General features: G+C 56.4%; 1 protein-coding gene across 43 annotated transcripts in view; it reads right to left on the minus strand.

Moving 5' to 3' along the window:
- Positions 1 to 564: 564 nt before the first annotated feature.
- The window catches only part of ARHGEF10L (Rho guanine nucleotide exchange factor 10 like), a 153,585-nt gene continuing 137,183 nt past the window's right edge, over positions 565 to 16,966 (minus strand). For all 43 annotated transcript variants that reach the window (XM_070601211.1, XM_070601176.1, XM_070601255.1 and 40 more), the window contains 3 exons: positions 10,385 to 10,559; positions 2,919 to 3,041; positions 565 to 1,643 (listed from right to left, as the gene is read on the minus strand). In XM_070601211.1, the coding sequence (XP_070457312.1) occupies positions 1,105 to 1,643; positions 2,919 to 3,041; positions 10,385 to 10,559 (837 nt within the window). In that variant the 3' untranslated portion in view covers positions 565 to 1,104. The remainder of the gene's footprint in view (positions 1,644 to 2,918; positions 3,042 to 10,384; positions 10,560 to 16,966) is intronic.

Genomic DNA, 16,966 nt, shown 5'->3' on the forward strand with positions numbered 1-16,966 from the left:
AACTTTCTCGGATGACGGAAACAGTCATATCCACGTTGTCCGGTATGGTCGGCTCTCACCCCCTGGGCTCTTCAAGCCACACTAGAAATGTGCCTAATGGGACTGAGAACTGGATTTGTCATTTTATTTCCTTTTAATTAATTAAAAACTTAAATAGCGCTGGCTGGCCTGGTGGCATAGTGGTTAGGTTCACGCACTTTGCTTCAGGGGCTGGGGTTCACCGGTTCAGATCCTGGGCGCAGACCTACACACTGCTCATCGAGCCATGCTGTGGCAGCATCCCACATACAAAATAGAGGAAGACTGGCATGGACGTTAGCTTGGGGACAATCTTCCTCAGCACACACACAAAAAATTTAAATCCCCGCATGTGCCAATGGTGACCACACTGGACAGCAGAGTTCTAGGACCTGTTCTTGTGGCAGCACCTTCCTGGTGCCTGGCTGCCATCCTTCTTGCTGAGGGCCATGTCACTTCTGGTTCCAGAACAATCCCTCTCTAGTCACAGCTGCTCTCTGTCTCTTCCTTATCACATCTCAAGAAAAAGAACCCCGATCTAAGTACTGACATTATTCTTGCCTTTTATTCCAGCATCTCCCAGAGCTCCAATATGTACAGACTTTATTTATACACATATAATGTACACCATATATACGTATTTATATATATTCACACACCAGCCCACACGCTCTCACACACTCACACACACGCCCTGCCGGGAGGGGCGCGTGGCCACCTCTGAGCCCTGCTCGGGCCTGGACGAGAGGCGCTGGGCTTGCCAGGCTGTTGTGAGGTTTTGTGTGTTTTTGCTTTTAAAAAGAAGGCCATTTCCTCCAGAGGTGTCTTCCCTCTCCCCAAGCCCAAAAGCCCTCCCCCAAAACACTCTGAAAAATAATTTTTTTTAAAAAGGGAAGAGGTTTTCCTCTGTTCTGCCAAGGTAGTTACCAGACTTCCGGGCTCGTCTGTACATCCCCATGCAGGTCCCTGGAAGGCCATTCCACCAGGCCCTCCTCAGGGGACCCCAGACGGCCGGAAGGGCCCACAGCAAGCAGAGAGCCGGCCCGGCTGTGGCCAGGCCTGCAGCTGTGCGCCCCGGGCGGGGGGCTATAGCGTCAAGGGCACCTGCCAGATGAGGAGGGTGCTGTCCGTCTCCCCACACGGGGCCGGCCTCCCACTGCCACCCGGGGCGCTGCCAAAGTTGCGGTAGCCCTGCCCGCCAGAGATGATGGCCACCGAGCAGATCTCCTTGCGGTGGGCGTCGCGGGCGCAGGGCCGGCTGCGGACCCAGACGTCGGGGTCATCGGCCATCTCGTAGATGGATCCGTCCTCTTCGCTGTGCTCCAGGGCTGAGCTGTCAGCGGGCGCCGGCTCCCGCACCGAGAGCAGCGGGCCGGGGAGGTGGGCCGTGGAGCGCAGGCGGTACTGCAGAAGGATGCCCTTCTTGCGGGTCAACTCGCGGGCCACAGGGCTCGAGGGCACGGGCACCGGCTCAGGAGCCTGCCCATCTGGCTTGTCCTCCTCAGGCCGCGGGCCCTCAGCCTCCTCCTGGTCACTCCGCAGGATGTCAGGGGCTAAGATGCTGGTAGCCACAGCCAGGAAGGCCACAGGCCCACAGTGACCATTGAGGGAGACCATGCCTTTCCCTGCAAGAATGGGGCAGGGAGAAGGGCCCGAAGGCCCAGAGCATTAAGGGAGGCACTCACACATCTCTGTTGGAGAACTTTCTGGCTTTTTTTTTTTTTGGTAAGTCTGCTAGAACCTCCAGACGCCTTGGGTGTGGGGAGGGCTCTGCTGGCCTCCAGGGCTACTTTCTCCCGACAAGTGAGGCTGGAAAGCGGGAGGGGCCTTATAAACCAGGTGGGGGAAGCTCAGTGGGGAAGCACCCGCAGCTCCCAGTCTGAGCATCCTCATGCCCCCGAGCCGCTGCCCCAGCCGTCGCCTCCACCCAGAGAGCCTTTCCCACCCACCTGATTCGGCAGCCCAGCCTCTGAAGCCGAGCTCAAGCTCCTCCACAGCGCGTCCTTCTTGAATTCACCCATGGGAGCTGATCACTCCTGTCTCTGTGCCTTACGGTCCCCGGGACACCCGCCCTCACAGCACCTGCCACCCTGGACTACAGCTGCCCCACCAGACTGTCTGTCGGCTTTTAGGGGCAGGGTCTCTGCCCGACGCATCCCTGCGTCCCCAGGACTGAGACTGGCATGAAGACGATGACCTATGTGATGAAACCAGGAAATCTCGGATTTAGGAAGAGAATCTCCTTGAGCAGAGAACTCAAGATCCAGCCGGGGCTGCTCTGCCCTCAGGGCTTCTCCCTCCCGTTCCCGCCCCCCCCCCCCAGCCCCCACCATGCTCTCCCGCAGGCAGCAGCTGCAGGAGGCTGCTTCATCACCACCCTGGGGCAGAGGCAGAGTCGGGAGGGGAGGGCCAGGTTCCGGGGTCTTCCCGAACCCGGCCCTTGTTCTCCTGGGCCCAGTGCAGCAGGGCAGGGCACAGCCTCCAATCCATGCAGACCCCTGTGGGCATGGGCTCTATCCCCAGGAGCCCTCAGTTATTTCCGTCTCTGGAGCCTGGACGTTTTGAAGCTGCTATGGGAGGGAGCAGAAAGGGGCCCAGCAGAGCCACTATCATTGGTCAGGTGTCCCAGCCAATCCTCAAACCATCTGGCCAATATGCACTACTGTCCCCATTTGCCAGATCAGGAAACTGCGACTCAGAAAGAAGGTGGGAGCCTGTGGGGCTGGGATGATTTAATTCCACTGTGCCACAGTGCCACCTGCGATGACAGGATGTTGGAGAGCAGACCCCCACGCCCACATAAGAAGAGAGTGTAAACATCTGGGCACAAGATTCACCCTCTCCTGGCCACTTGCAGCCAACTTCCCTGGCCCTGCCAAGACCGGCTCCCCGAGGCTCACCTGTGATCTTCGGGATGCCTTCCAGCCGAGGCACAGGCAGCAGGACGATGACACCCTGGTCGGTGCCCACCCAGAGCAGACCTTGGCAGATCAGGAGGCTGGTGACACACAGTTGCTTCTGGCCTGCGGAGAGAGAGGCCAAGCGTGAGCAGTGCACCCTCCTTAGGGATGCAGTGGGTTCTGGGTACCACTCAAGGTGAGGAAACAGCACAGTCCGGGCTCCGCCCGTGAGATGAGCAAGAAGCTGGATGGGGTTGTGGCTAAGACGTGGGGCTGGGAGGCTGACCTGGCTGGGGCCTGGGCCCTGGATGCCCCAGCTGAGCGCTCTCCCAACCCAGCCTCAGTTGCCTCCTGTGTAAAGTGAGGCTGCAAAGAGGTGACACCATAGCTCCCAGTGCTGGCCATGTGAACTCTCAACACTCAGTGGCCAAGTTATATGGCACAAAGCGTAGGCCAAGGGCAGCCCGTGCCAGGGACATGACCAACCAGCTGGGGAGTGAAGCCAGGGAGGCCCGGGGTGGTGCAGGTTTGAGGGTGAGGCAAATATTGGTGCAGATGGCATGCATGGGGAGGGGGCCGGGGTGAGGCGGATGCAGGGGGCATGGCAGTCTGTTGCCACCCCAGGGTTTCCTGCCCTGGCTTGACATTTTGCCATGTGGGCCCTTGCTTCAGTGAGCACACAGCACACCCTACAGGCCCCAGGCCTCACGGCGCAGGGACGACCCAGTGCCAGGAACTAGCATGTTTGTGATGTCAGCCCAGATCAGCCCTTGTGTGCCTATCCCCTGGGCGCTGTCTCTTCATTTTAGCGAGCACAGCGATGGCAGGGAGGGTGGGCTCCCCCTGCTCTGCAGGGAGAAGCAGTGTGGACTGCACAGCACAGCGGCTGAAAGCAGGGCTCTGGGGCCAGGCACTGGGTTCAAACCCCAGCTCTACCACGTCCTAGCTGTGTGACTTGGGGCCAGCCCCTAAACCTCTCTGTGCCGTGGTTTCCTCACTTGCAAAAGGGGGCGATATCATCATGGAAAAATGATGGTATTTCACAGCCTCGTCCCGAGGATTAACTGAGTCGATGCACGTGAATCACTGGGCCAGCGCCTGGCACGTGGCGCGCACAGACACGTGCTGTCTGCCATCATTGTTCTGCTGATAACAGTTCCGGTCACCGGGAACGGGTGTGAGGGAGAGGCTGGGAGCGGCCTCGGCCTTTCCAAAGGGCTCTCTCGCTTCTTGCCTGAATCTTTCGGCCCCTCTGAGAGGGGCTTGTTCTCCCCTCGAAGGAAATTCAAACTCATGCCACGTATCACGGCAATAGCAGTGCCGCGTGACACGAGAAACGACGCTCGGGGCAGCAGTTCTCAACCTGGGCGTGAGCAGCACCCCCAGGAGGGCTTAGACCGAGGGGCCGACCCCCAGAGCGGAGGCCCCAAATTGCACTTGCAGCATGTCCCCAGGTGACACGGATGTGGCTGGCCCAGGGACCGTGCTGTGAGAACCTCTGCTCCAGCGTGTCTAAAGCACCCGCGGACTTGCTCTGCTCCCACGTAGGCCCTGCAACAGCTGAGAGGTAGCAAGACACGGATGTCACGCCCATTTCCCAGATGAGCAGACTGAGGTCCAAAGAGATCCCCCCCCACCGCTGGTGAGCGCAGGGGGAGGGGCAGCGCTCAGGCCTGCCGCCGATGACGCCCCACCGCTTCTGTCGCCTCCCCACCATTGCACAAACCAGGCGTATGGGCTTCCTGTGCGGAGCCAACAGCCTCAGAGGAGAACGGTAGGGCTCCGCGGTCACCGGAAGGGGGGTTGCTGTCTAACGCAGCCAGCTACACCGTTACCGTTCACTCGGCACTCGGAACATCCCTGGTGCCTACTGTGTGCAGGACTCGGCACCTACTGTGTGCAGGACTCGGCACTCAGTGCTGGAGGCACAGTGGGAACCACACACACAAAGTTCTGCTCTCGAGGAGCAAACACTCTAGAACTTTCTGCGATGATGGAAATGTTCTCTACCACGCTGTCCGATTCGGTAGCCGTCAGCCACCTGTGCCTCCTGAGCACTTGAAACGTGGCTGGTGGGACTCAGGGACTGAACGTTTTATTTCATTTCATTTTAGTTTTAATCGTGGCTACCGTATTGGACAGCATAGCCCTGGAGAGGGGAAAGGAAATGAAAACAGAAATGAGGAACCTAAATACGGGGCAGAAGATTCAAATGGGGCAACGGGGCAGAGAGAGGGCAGGAGGCTTCCTGGGTTTGTGCCTCACTCTGCTTTCCAGAAGGATGGGGAGGCAGATGTGAGGATGCGAGATCTGGATGACAAGGAGGAGGCAGCGACACTAAGACCTGAGCTAAGGACCGGGAGACAGCACGTGCAAAGGCCCTGTGACAAGAATGAGTTTGGCGGGTCAGTAAAGCCAGTACAGCTTAGGGACAGAGGTAAACTCAAGATGAACGGGGGGAGATCAGAAGAGAGGATGGGCCAAGGTCAGGACTGCGACTGTTCATTCCAAGTGTGATCAGAAGCTACTGGAAGGTCTAAGCAGGGCAGCGATGTGACCTGATTTTAGAGGGGCATTTTAGCTGCAGTGATGGAGGATGGGGGGACGGGCAAGGAGACCAGAGAGGCCGAGATGGTGGCAGCCGAGACACAGTGGCAGCAGGGAGATGAGGAGAGGCCACCACATTTGAGACCTGTTTTGAAGCAGAAGAACAGACCTGTTGACAGACTAGAGTGGGAGGAGAGAAGGAGAAGCAGCGAGGACAACTCCGAGGTTTTCGCCTCGAGCTGCTGGGTGCACGGTGGTGCCGTCACCTGCGATGGCGGGGAGCAGGCTCGGGGAGGAAGCCTGAGCTCTTTAACGGCTGTGCGGTCTGAGGTGCACATGAGACATCCAAGTGGAGCTGTCAGCAGGCGGGGGATACACGAGCCCGGCGACGTGATGCAAATCAAAGTCATATTCACGGTGTTGATTCAGTGGAAATGCAAAGCACACTGAAAAAATGCTGGTTCATCATTTGACAATGGGGACAATATCACAGCAGGCTCTGGGTGTCCGCGGAGCTGGGTTCTGCCCCACGCCTGCGTCAGTTCAGAAAGTGCAGGCTCCAGGCTCCAAGGACGCCTCTGATCTGGCAGTGGTGCTCCCAGCCCTTGTGAAACCAGACAGCAAGAGGCGCAGTCTGTGCGCCCCCTCTTGTCACCACCTGCTCAAGGTCTGTCAGGCCTCCACTTTTCTCTCTGCTTGTTTCCTGTTTGCCTCCCCAGATGCGAGCTCCAGGAGGGCAGCAGCTCCTGTGTGCCCAGAGCTGATGTCCCCGGCTCCTGGCTGAGAAGCTGGTCCCGGGGCAGACGCTTCAGACTGAATGAGCCAGTGAATGACGAAAGACAAGTGAAAAAGAAGGGGTTGATGTCACTTACTAGCTGTGTGAATGACAGGTCATTTTCTTCCTCTCATCAGTCAATGGGTATTATTAACCTACCTTGCTCGATTTTATGATCGTTAGAATTATATATGTGCACGCGGTCGCGCGTCACGTAACGACAGGGATGGGTCCTGAGAAATGCGTCATCAGGCGATTTTTGTCGTTGTGCGAACATCACACAGTGCGCTTGCACACACACATACCTAGATGGTACAACCCGCTACACACCTAGGCTGTATGGCACTAACCTTATGAGACCACCAGCGTCTATGCAGTGCGCCATCGACCACATCGCCGTTATGCAGCGCATGACTGTGTATATACTACACACACAGTAACTATAAATATATGAGTGTATGTAATATACACACAGTTGAGCACAGCCCTTAGCCCATAGTATACAGCCAATAAATGGAGGCTATTAGGATAATGTTTGTGATTATTGCTGGACTCTAATATCTTAAGATCAGCTCCATCAGAGCCATAAACCCACAAAAATAATAAAGCCGCGAAAGGGAACGTGGCAAATTTCTCATCTCCTGTGCCTTGCCTCCTTTTCCAGGGCCCCTGGGGCCTCGAGACCAGCAGGAGCCCGTTTCCCGATGCCCCCGCAGAATCTCGGCCCCCACGTCCCAGGCAAACACGGCAAGTGGAAGGCAGGCGGCGAGAAAGCGAGGGACGCCGGAGTCGGAGAAATGACTTCATCTGCAGACCTCATTCCGGGGCCCTTCCACCTCCCCTTCCGCCTCGAGGAAAAGAGCAGGCACTTCACAAACAGTCCGAAAGCCAGAAAAAAATTCTAATGGTGGATAAATATTTTATCACAGGGGCCTAATGCAGCCGTGTTCGACTCACCCCAGCCATCTATCTGGAGATATACAACTTTAAAAAGCTCGGGCTCCCGGAGAACATTTTATTAATGACCTGTCTAGTTAGAGGAGGAGGGAATTTGGGTTCAAAAACGCATTAATACGAGTCGGGTATGCGAGTGGAAGAAAGGGGTCGGGGCGGGTCGAGGGGAAGGATGCGTGATAAATTTTTAACATGCCCTTAAAAAAATCCACACTTAGCGGAAGAACAAATTTATCACTAATTATGCAATTATTTCATTTGATGGCTTGAGGGAAGTAAAAATACTAAAAAACCTTTAAAAAATATCTCTGATAAAGAATTTAAGAACTTGCTCTGCTGCTCCTCTGCCAGGCGCAGCGTGGGCTGGCCCGGGCCACCTCCTCCCGGGTTTGGGGTCCTGGCCTGGCAGGGCCCTGGCCTCCCCCACGATGCTGACTGAGAACCCTCAGGGCTGGGGGAGGAGGCCCAGGGCAGTAACTCCTTGGGGACCTCTGGGAAGCCTGGCACCTGAGAACCTCAGCCTCCGCCCCAGACGTGGCCAGGGTCCAGGCCCAGGGCGGCCTCTGTCTGCTCAGATGCAGCTGATACGGTGGGAGGGGCACTGACTGGAGGGAGACGGCTGAGCAAGGAGGCCCGAAGGAGATGCACGGCCAACGGGCTAGTGCGACGAGGGGCAGGGTGGCCAAGGCGATGATGATGAAGATGAAGGTGACCGCACCGTCGTGGACTGGACTCACTTGAGCCAGGGACGGTGGGGCGCTGTCCTTGCACCATCTCAGGTAAGGCCACGCCTCCCTGAGGCAGGGACCAGGGATCTGAGAGGGTCCCCACTTGATCCCGGTCACAGAGCTGGAAGGCCGAGCTCAGACTCAAATCTCAGCTCCCCGTTACATAGATGGGGAAACTGAGGCCCGGGAATGGGGAAGCTGCCCAGTAAGTCTGTGAGAGCTGCGATTCAGTCCTGACTCTGGGCTCCTCAGCGGTGTGACCTCAAGCCAGTCATTGAACCTCCTGGGCCTCAGTTTACCTGGCTCTGAAATAATGGTAATGATAACGAATGCCCTTCCTTCTGTAAAGGGTAACTAGAAAGAACAAGTCAGTCGACGGACGTGCAGACGCATTTTAAACACACACAGCGAAGTCCATCCCGCCGCTGGGGGCTGATGTTTCCCCTGCAGCCGGGCCTGTCTACAAATCCTGCCTCCGACTGCGGGATCAGCTGCCGCTCCCTCTCACCTCCTCTGCCCCCAGGGGTGAGGCCAAGAAGATGAAAAAGGCCCATAAGATTATCGGTGTTTTTATGCTGTTCCACTAACTTGAAATAACTCAGCTAACAGCATAAATATGGAAATATTTTTGTGATATGAAGAAATTTTTATTGTAGTTAAAATGTATTTACCTTGACTAATGGCCAAATACTATGAAACGCAATGAAACAGAGAGAGAGAAAAAAGAAAGAGAAAGAGAGAAAAGACGCATAGCCAGGTCCCACAGGCCCCTGTAACACCCCTAGGGACTGTGTCAGGGAGCCGTGTATTCTCCTGGGGCACCTGCCACGCCCCAGGCCCGGGCAAGCTGTCCTGCCATGCCTGATGGCATTAACCCCAAGTCAGGAACTGTCTCCCATCCCATAGAGAGACCAGGGGCTCCAGGTCAAAACACCTGCCCGAGACCCCCCAGCGGCCCAGCCAGGACTCCAGCCACCTCCTCCTCCCCCGTTACACACAGAGACTCCGAAGTCAGTCTGACCTCATGTGACTCCCGGTCCCGCCTCTGGGCCGCTACAAGCCACATTACCCTCCCAAACAAACCTCAGTTTCTGCATCTGGACAATGGGGACAATGAGACCCTGTACGTAAAGCACATGGGACCCAGCTCCCCGTAGGGCTCGTGGCAGGAAGGCATCTATTATACACTATTGCTATTGTGGATGATCTTGTTGACAGTGACCACCACCCCCTCTGGCCACCAGTCCAGACTCAAGGACAGTGGTGACTGGCCAGGAGGAAGCAGGAGCAGGAGCGATTTCTGGGCGCCCTACCTGGAGTTATGGAGCAGGTCTCTGGGGTAAGACAGAGGCCCCTACCCCAGCCCCTGACGTGCTGGCTGACGTGCCTGCACTTGGCCCAGCCCCAGGAGACAGGGGGATCAGGCCTCAGCTCAGCACTCGGCCGCTTCCAGACTTCGCCACAGCCCATCTGCTGAGTTCCTGTGACAGTTAGCTCCAGGCCCAGCCTACCGCGCCCGCTCTGTGCCCCGGGCCCTGGGGCCCTTCAGCTCTCCTAGCTGTGGAACCCACCCAGCCCCCGGGGCTTGAACAGGATGGAGCCTCTGCGTCCTCCCAGATCAGCCACCAGTCAGGTTGTCTGTCTGGTGGAAGCTGGGCCCAGCGGGCAGGAAAGGCGAGCCGACACCTGCTGGCCCTGTGGGCCACTCTGCAGCCAGCGGGGGCGGGAACAGGCCCTGAGCAGGCGTCCACCCAGCTCCCTGCCCCACAGCCTGCGGGGGCCTGGGCAGTGTCTCGGGCAGCAGATGCTAAGGGAGTTGACTGCAGCCAGGTCCACGGGGGCCTCGGGCCAGGGCAGTGTGCATGTGAGCTCTGATCTCGATCCTTCTCCGTCACTCCTCCGCACCGCACGTCCCAAACAGCTATGCAGGCGGAAGCAAGGGCCCCAAGGGGATGCTGTCTTGGCCCTTCGACCTCCCTGTACCTCCAAACCCCGGCCGGCAAACTTTCTTTAAAAAACCTCTAAGGAAAGAGATCTTGATCAGCCTTCTCTCTTTCCCTTCACCTTATTCTGAAGGTGATTTGAGGCAGAATCCGGTTTTTGGTCAGCCTGAGGAGTGGCAGGTGTGGACGGGCCTGGGTTCCCGTAGATGCCTGATGGGAGAACCGGCTGAGCTCGGAGCCTCACTTCCTGCGAGCCCAGCCTGCGGGGATGCGGTGAGAGGGAGCACGTGACAACAGCACGAGGGGCTTCAGAATGACCGGCCTGGGTTCCAATCCTGACCCCGCTGCCCCCCTCCTGGAGGCCCAGTTTTCAAGGCTGACCGCAGGCTGCCACGAGGACTAACAAGCTGGGCTGGCCAGGACGCACCTCTGCCTGGCCGTGGAAGGTGCTCCCGGAACGTCAGCTCCTCCCTCCACAGACCGGGACGGCGGGACGTGACGCCCCAGTAGCAGCCTCACCTGGCAGGAGGAAGGTGGTCCTGGTGGCGATGTTGATCTCCTGCAGATGCTCCAGCGTCTCGGTGTGGAAGAGGCGGATGGAGGAGCCGGCGGAGAAGGCCATCCAGACGCCGCTGCCCGCCTTCACCATGTGTGTCACGCTCACGGCCTCGTCCTGGTGTGCCTCGAAGCTTTGCTGCAGCACAGAGGGATGGGTGTTGGTGCCAGGCCAGGGCCTGCCAGCCGAGCCTCTGGGGGCCAAGCTAACCCGGCCCCTGCCTGACCAGAGTCAGGAAACCGGAGAGCCCAGCAACAGCATGCTGGCAAATGTTTAACAGCTGGGAGTGGTCCCGGTTTGCCGGGTCTGCCGATTCCCACAGTGCAAACACTTCTAACGTGGCCCATCTCAAGCCATCTGCACAACACCCCTGAACAAGGAGCAGGGGAAGGTGCCCACACACTCTGCTCCCGGGAGGTGACAGGACCAGGCTCGAGTGTGCCACTGTGACACGAGGGAACCAGAGCCGAAAGTCAGTGGAAGAGGAAGTGGGAGCGCGAGGATATTATCCAAAGTTACAAATGCGGCTAACAGAATTGTCAGGGACGGGAGGCTGGTCGTGTGAACCAAATCCTCATCTTTCACAGCGGGAGGTAACACCCGATGCCCAACATTGATTAAGTCAAAAAACAGCAGGACCCACAACTAGAATATACAACTATGTACTGGGGGGATTTGGGGAGAAAAAGCAAAAAAAAAAAAAAAAGAAGAAGATTGGCAACAGTTGTTAGCTCAGGTGCCAATCTTTAAAAAACAAAAAAAGAAACAGCAGAGCAGACAAGTCAGAGTCACGAGGAAAGAAAGGGCCAGGAGGATGAAAACAGAACGGGTGGAAGGGTTCTCCCCCAGGAAGCAGGGCTGGGGCCGGGGCATGGTAAGGGCCTTTCTAGATAAATCATTCCATGCGATTTGATTTTTTATTTTTTTACCGGCGTATGTATAATTTTGATCTTTTTTTAAAAAAACACTCCTTTTTAAAGAGAGGAGAGACATGGTCAGGGTTCCCATCCACTGCAGAAGAAAGTTCCAGCTCTCCAACTCGGCATTCCAGGCCCCAGGTCTGCCCCAACCCCTGCCTTCCCTCAAGGCTCCCTGTGCTCCAGGCCAACCGGAGCTGGGCCTGAGTAATGCTCAGAATGGACCACGATGCTCAGGATGGACCACGATGCTCGGGATGGACCATGATGCTCGGGATGCAGCACGATGCTCGGGATGCAGCACGATGCTTGGGATGGACCACAATGCTCAGGATGGACTACGATGCTCAGGATGCAGCACACTACCACACCTCCGCCCTCACGATGACCTGTCTGCAACGTGCATCGCCCACTGCCCTCCTGGGAACAGCTTTACCACATCTGAAGACCCCCATTCAGGGCGATGTCCCTCTTCCATGAGGCCTGCCCCAGCCGCCGAGACCCCAGCCACTTTGCTCTGCGTGCCATATTCCACCCTCTCGTCTGGCGACACCTACACCACAGTGGCTCTACTCAGCCGCTCCCACACTGGACTATGAACTCCAAGGACAGACACTGAGCCGTAGGCCCTTTGACACCCCCCTGCTCGGCACAGGGCCCAGCACACAGGAAAATTCGGTCAAAGGATGAATGGATGAATTCCATCTACGACATCCAGTCATTACTCAGTACAGAAGCTCCAGCACAGCAGACTAGAAACAACCTAAACGCCCAACCACTGGGGACAGTCGGATAGCTCTGCTGTATCCACAGGGTACCGTCCCTCATCCACTCAAAATCACGTTTGCAGAGAATGTGTGATGAATGTGGAAAAACGTGAATGTTATAGGCTGCAAGGAAAAAAAGGCCACATCCACAAAAGAAACTAGAATCAAAACAAAGAGACAGCCCACCAATTGGGAGAAAATATTTGCAAATCATAGATCTGACAAGCGGTTAATCTCCACAATATATAAGGAACTCACACAACTGAACCATAAGAAAGCAAACAACGCAATCAAAAAATGGGCAGAGGAGATGAACAGACATTTTTCCAAAGAAGATATACAGATGGCCAACAGGCACATGCAAAGATGTTCAACATCACTAATCATCAGGGAAATGCAAATCAAAACTACACTAAGATACCACCTTACGCCTGTTAAAATGGCTATAATCACTAAGACTAAAAATAACAAATGTTGGAGAGGCTGCGGAGAGAAGGGAACCCTCATACCCTGCTGGTGGGAATGCAAACTGGTGCAGCCACTATGGAAAACAGTATGGAGATTCCTCAAAAAACTAAAAATAGAAATACCATATGACCCAGCTATCCCACTACTGGGTATCTACCCAAACAACTTGAAATCAACAATCCAAAGTAACATACGCACCCCTATGCTCATTGCAGCATTATTCACAATAGCCAAGACAGGGAAACTATCTGAGTGCCCACTGACAGATGATTGGATAAAGAAGATGTGCTATATGTATACAATGGAATACTACTCACTCAGAAAAAAAGACAAATTCATCCCATTTGCAACAGCTTGGAAGGACCTGGAGGGAATTATGCTTAGCAAAATAAGCCAGTCTGAGAAAGACAAACATCAGATGGTTTCGCTCATATGTGGAGTATAAACAAGCGCATGGACAAAGAAAACAGCTCAGTGGTTACCAGGGGAAGCGGGGTGGGAGGGTGGGCACAGGGGGTGAAGGGGAGCACCTGCGTGGTGACAGACAAGAAATAATGTACAACTGAAATCTCACACTGATGTAAACTATTATGAACGCAATAAAAAAAAAATTGGAAAAAAAAAAGGCCACATCCCAAATTGTGGGAGGGGGAGGGGCAGGGAGGAGAAACCCACAACAGGATTATTCCAGGGGCAGGACCTGGTGGTTTTCCTCCTTTGCAGTTTTCTGTTTTTCTATAAAAGCATGTCTTGGGTGGAAGCCCGAGATGCAGGAAGCTGTTGGACAGAACATGTATTTGGAATTAAACCTGCTTTTAAATCTCATTTCCTCAATAGCTTCAGGGGCCTGGGCCTCAGTTTCCCCATTTGTCATGAGGGTTATAGGAACCTGGCTGAGGGAGAGCTGGGCACAGGCCGGTTCCTAACATGGTCTCACTTATTCAACAGATTCTTGAGCTCCTACTATGTGGGGCATGGGTCTAGGTGCTGGGAGTATAGTGATGAATGAGATAACCAAGGGGCCTGCTCTCGTGGAGCACCCGTTCCCAGTGAGAGACAATTAAAACAAATAAACAGATAAAGGTGACTCCACATAGTGATGACCACTGCATGAAAAAAGGGCTGGGAGCCACTAAGATTGGGGGCTCAGGGAAGGTGCCTCTGGGAGGGAGCATTTAGTCAGAGAAATAAAAAATCAGTCCTGGATGATGGGGTGGGGAGGGGGAAAGCATTCCAGGCAAAAGGCACGGCAAGTGCAAAGGCCCTGGGGCAGGAATGAACTTGCTGTGTTTGAGAACCAGAAACCGGGTCAGTGCAGGGGAGCACGATGCTGAGACAGAGGTGGGAGACGTGGGCAGGGGCCGGATCACGCCAGGTGGACTGAAAGTCCACGGTGAAGAGCATAGATTGTGTTCAGGTGCAGAGGGGGCGGAGCTGGTAAGGGACATGATCAGATTTACCCTGGAAAGTGCAGTTCCACAGCTGTGTGGCAGGAGGCTGGAATTCTGAGTCTCGCTTGAGCTTAGCAAGTGAGAAGCAACAGTAAAACGACTCTCTTTCTTTTGCCGCAAAGTTCTTGCAACCTGGACTTCAGTCCCAACTCCATCCCGGCTCAAATCACCAGGAGCTTCCCCCCGAGATAAAGACGCTGCGGGGGTCTCCATGGGGAGCCAGGCCAACGAACCCGGTGCTCATCCCCATCAGGATGCGGGGCCCAGACGGGCAAGACTGTGGGACGGCCAAGGAAATCACTTTTTCTGAGCCAGTCCCCAGTGCCTGAGCTCTGTGGCTCAGGGTGGGGTGACCCAACAGGCTGGGGGAATAGGAAGGTTAGGGATCCCAGAGGAGGGGCAGCGAGAGGCAGAGCGAAGTCCCTTCTCCCCTCACGCCAGCCTGCTCTCAGGCGGGTCCCAGCTCGCAGCTCGCCCCTGACTGGGGGGACCCCAGAGCAGAAGCTGCAGCTGCCTCTCAGACAGAAGTTTGCCAAGGGCAGGAGCATGTGGTCCCCATCAAACTGGGGGCCCCCAGGGGCAAGGAGGGGGTCTCATATTGGGCTGGACACTCAGAGGGCAGGGAGCTATTTCTTCCCTCGGACTGGGGGTTCAGACTAGGGCCTCCTGGGGGGTGGGGGTCACTGTTCCTCTTTCCTCAGCACCCCTCCCCCGGCCCCAGTGAAGGCCCAGGTGCTAGAGGCTCAGCCAGCGAGCCTCTGGGATTCGGGGGGCCAGCCCCGTCATGGCCGCCACAAAGCCAGGCCGAGGCCATGCAGTGCAGGGGGAGGGGCGGAATTTCCTCTCTCTGGCCTCTCGCCCCCAAATCTGCTGCCCACAGCCTGGCAGCACCAGCTTTCAGTTCCCTTTTCTCAAGAGGAGCACTCCTTCAAGGAAACCCATGGGGTGGGGGTGGGGGGGTGGTGTTATCTTCCTGAACCAGCCTGCACCGGAGACATCTTTCCTGAAGGCCTGACTCAGGCAGAAGTCCTGGTTCAAACAGGACACCTCCTGGGGGCCTCGCTGGGAAAGGCCAGCCCTGGAACCACCCACCCCAGTCACGGATGAGACACTGAGGCCGTATCCCACTTCCCGCAGTGCCCGCCGTCAGGAGCAGATGGATGAAGGGCTGGGGCGGCGGGATGCAAGTGGGCACCCAACCTGCTTTGTCTGCAGACTTTTCCCAAAAACAGCATGCCTGTACGTGCACACGAATGCACAAATGCACACATGCACTCACAGGAAGGCAAGTGCATGCTCACACGGGTGCAGCGAGACTGCTGTCCCACGCCCGCGGGAAGGTCGGAAGCTTTTCCTGACTCCGAAAAAGCCAGCCACGCTGGAACTGAGAGCCTGGAACCATGGAAAGCTGCCCCTGAATTTGCAGCCAGTCAGCCCTGCGTGCCACCGTCAGAATCTAATTAAACAAGAAGTCAGCGGCAGAAATCCAGGCTCATTTCTCCAGAGGCATAACAAGTCTGTCTCTAGGCCTGGAGGGCTTTGCACAAGGCCTGTGCAAACCTGCCAAGCCCAGGGGCAGGGCGGGTGGGGAAGAGGCAGGAACAGATACACAGCAGCAGCTCCAGCCCCAGCCCCAAGCCCTCAGGCCTCAGTTACCTCCGGGCTCCTTAGGACCCCTCCCCACACCAAGAGCTTGATGGTGGGAGCCGGGTCCTGGGAGTCCCGACTGGCCTCCTGGGCACACCGGGCAGGAGTGGGTGGCATGCTGGCACACAGGTACAGGGAGGTGGGGGGCCGAGGGAGCTGAGCACAGCACCCCTGGGTGGGGGCAGGCAGCAGTGAAGCCCAGCACTTGCTGCCCACTGGGCTCGCTGCTGACAAGCCCGCAGATCATTTTGTTTCCCAAATGTGGAGTGTTCACTTGCCCAGGGAGGAGCTCAGAATTAACTGGAAGGGACCCTGTCAGGCCATCAAGCTCTTCTTTCCTCCCAACCAGGGTCGGGTGAAAGGCTGCCCACCTGGCACCCCAACTCCAGGCCACGGCTTCCCATAGCTCACCTCTGGACCCCTCCTCTAACCCCTGGCTGGTCTTGGGGGCCCAAAGTGGGGGCCGCCTTACCCTCTAATGGGCCTCACTCCCCCTTGTCCCTCAGGAAGGCCCCCTGCCCACCCGCTGCCAGCCCAGTCGTGCCCCTCTGCTCGTCGGGGTGGCCCGGTGCTTCCTGCCCTCTCGGCCCCTGTGGTCCAGGCATGGCTGTTTACTGGCGGCTTATCATGCACCAGGAACTGTTCCGTTAGGATGATGTTCTGGACCAGCGGGCTGCTAACAACCGCCCTCGGGCAACAATGGCCTGCCACCCGCTTTGGTGAACCACGTTTTACTGGAACATGGTCACATCCACATAGAAAGGAGTCCATTCAAGGAGGCCGGGAACTCAGCACTTAAGGACGAAAAGATCTGCCAAGACATCCAGAACTTTCCTCAGGAGGCAGGATGGTGGGGGTGGAAGCGGTACAGCGATTCTGAAACTGCGTGGTGTGACTGAAGGAGCCTGATGTTATCACTGGGAAGCGGGGTTTCACGGCGAGGAAAGAGTCAAGTGTGGAGAGAAGTCAGGGAGAGCCCTACGATCTCAGATCGGGATGAGAGCCATGAGCGTGAACGTAGATCCTTTCTCCTGGCTCTGTCCACAGAGAGGTCTGGAAGCAATGACTCCCCGGCAGCAGGGAGCACACGAGGTCTTGATCTCTGAACACCACTCCCCACCAAAGGGAACCAGCCGGACACCCTGAAGAAGCGGCTGATTCGGGCGGGGAAGTACAGGTGAGCCTAGAACTTCTCCCGATGCAGGAAAGCAGAGAAGTGCTCGAGGAATGATGGGGAAGCGGCCAAAGGACCAGGAGCCAGCACAAGGGGCTCCTAGGCCAAATTTGAGGCAAAT

This window comes from Equus przewalskii, chromosome 2, assembly GCF_037783145.1.
Source record: "Equus przewalskii isolate Varuska chromosome 2, EquPr2, whole genome shotgun sequence".
NCBI classification, from domain to species: domain Eukaryota; kingdom Metazoa; phylum Chordata; class Mammalia; order Perissodactyla; family Equidae; genus Equus; species Equus przewalskii.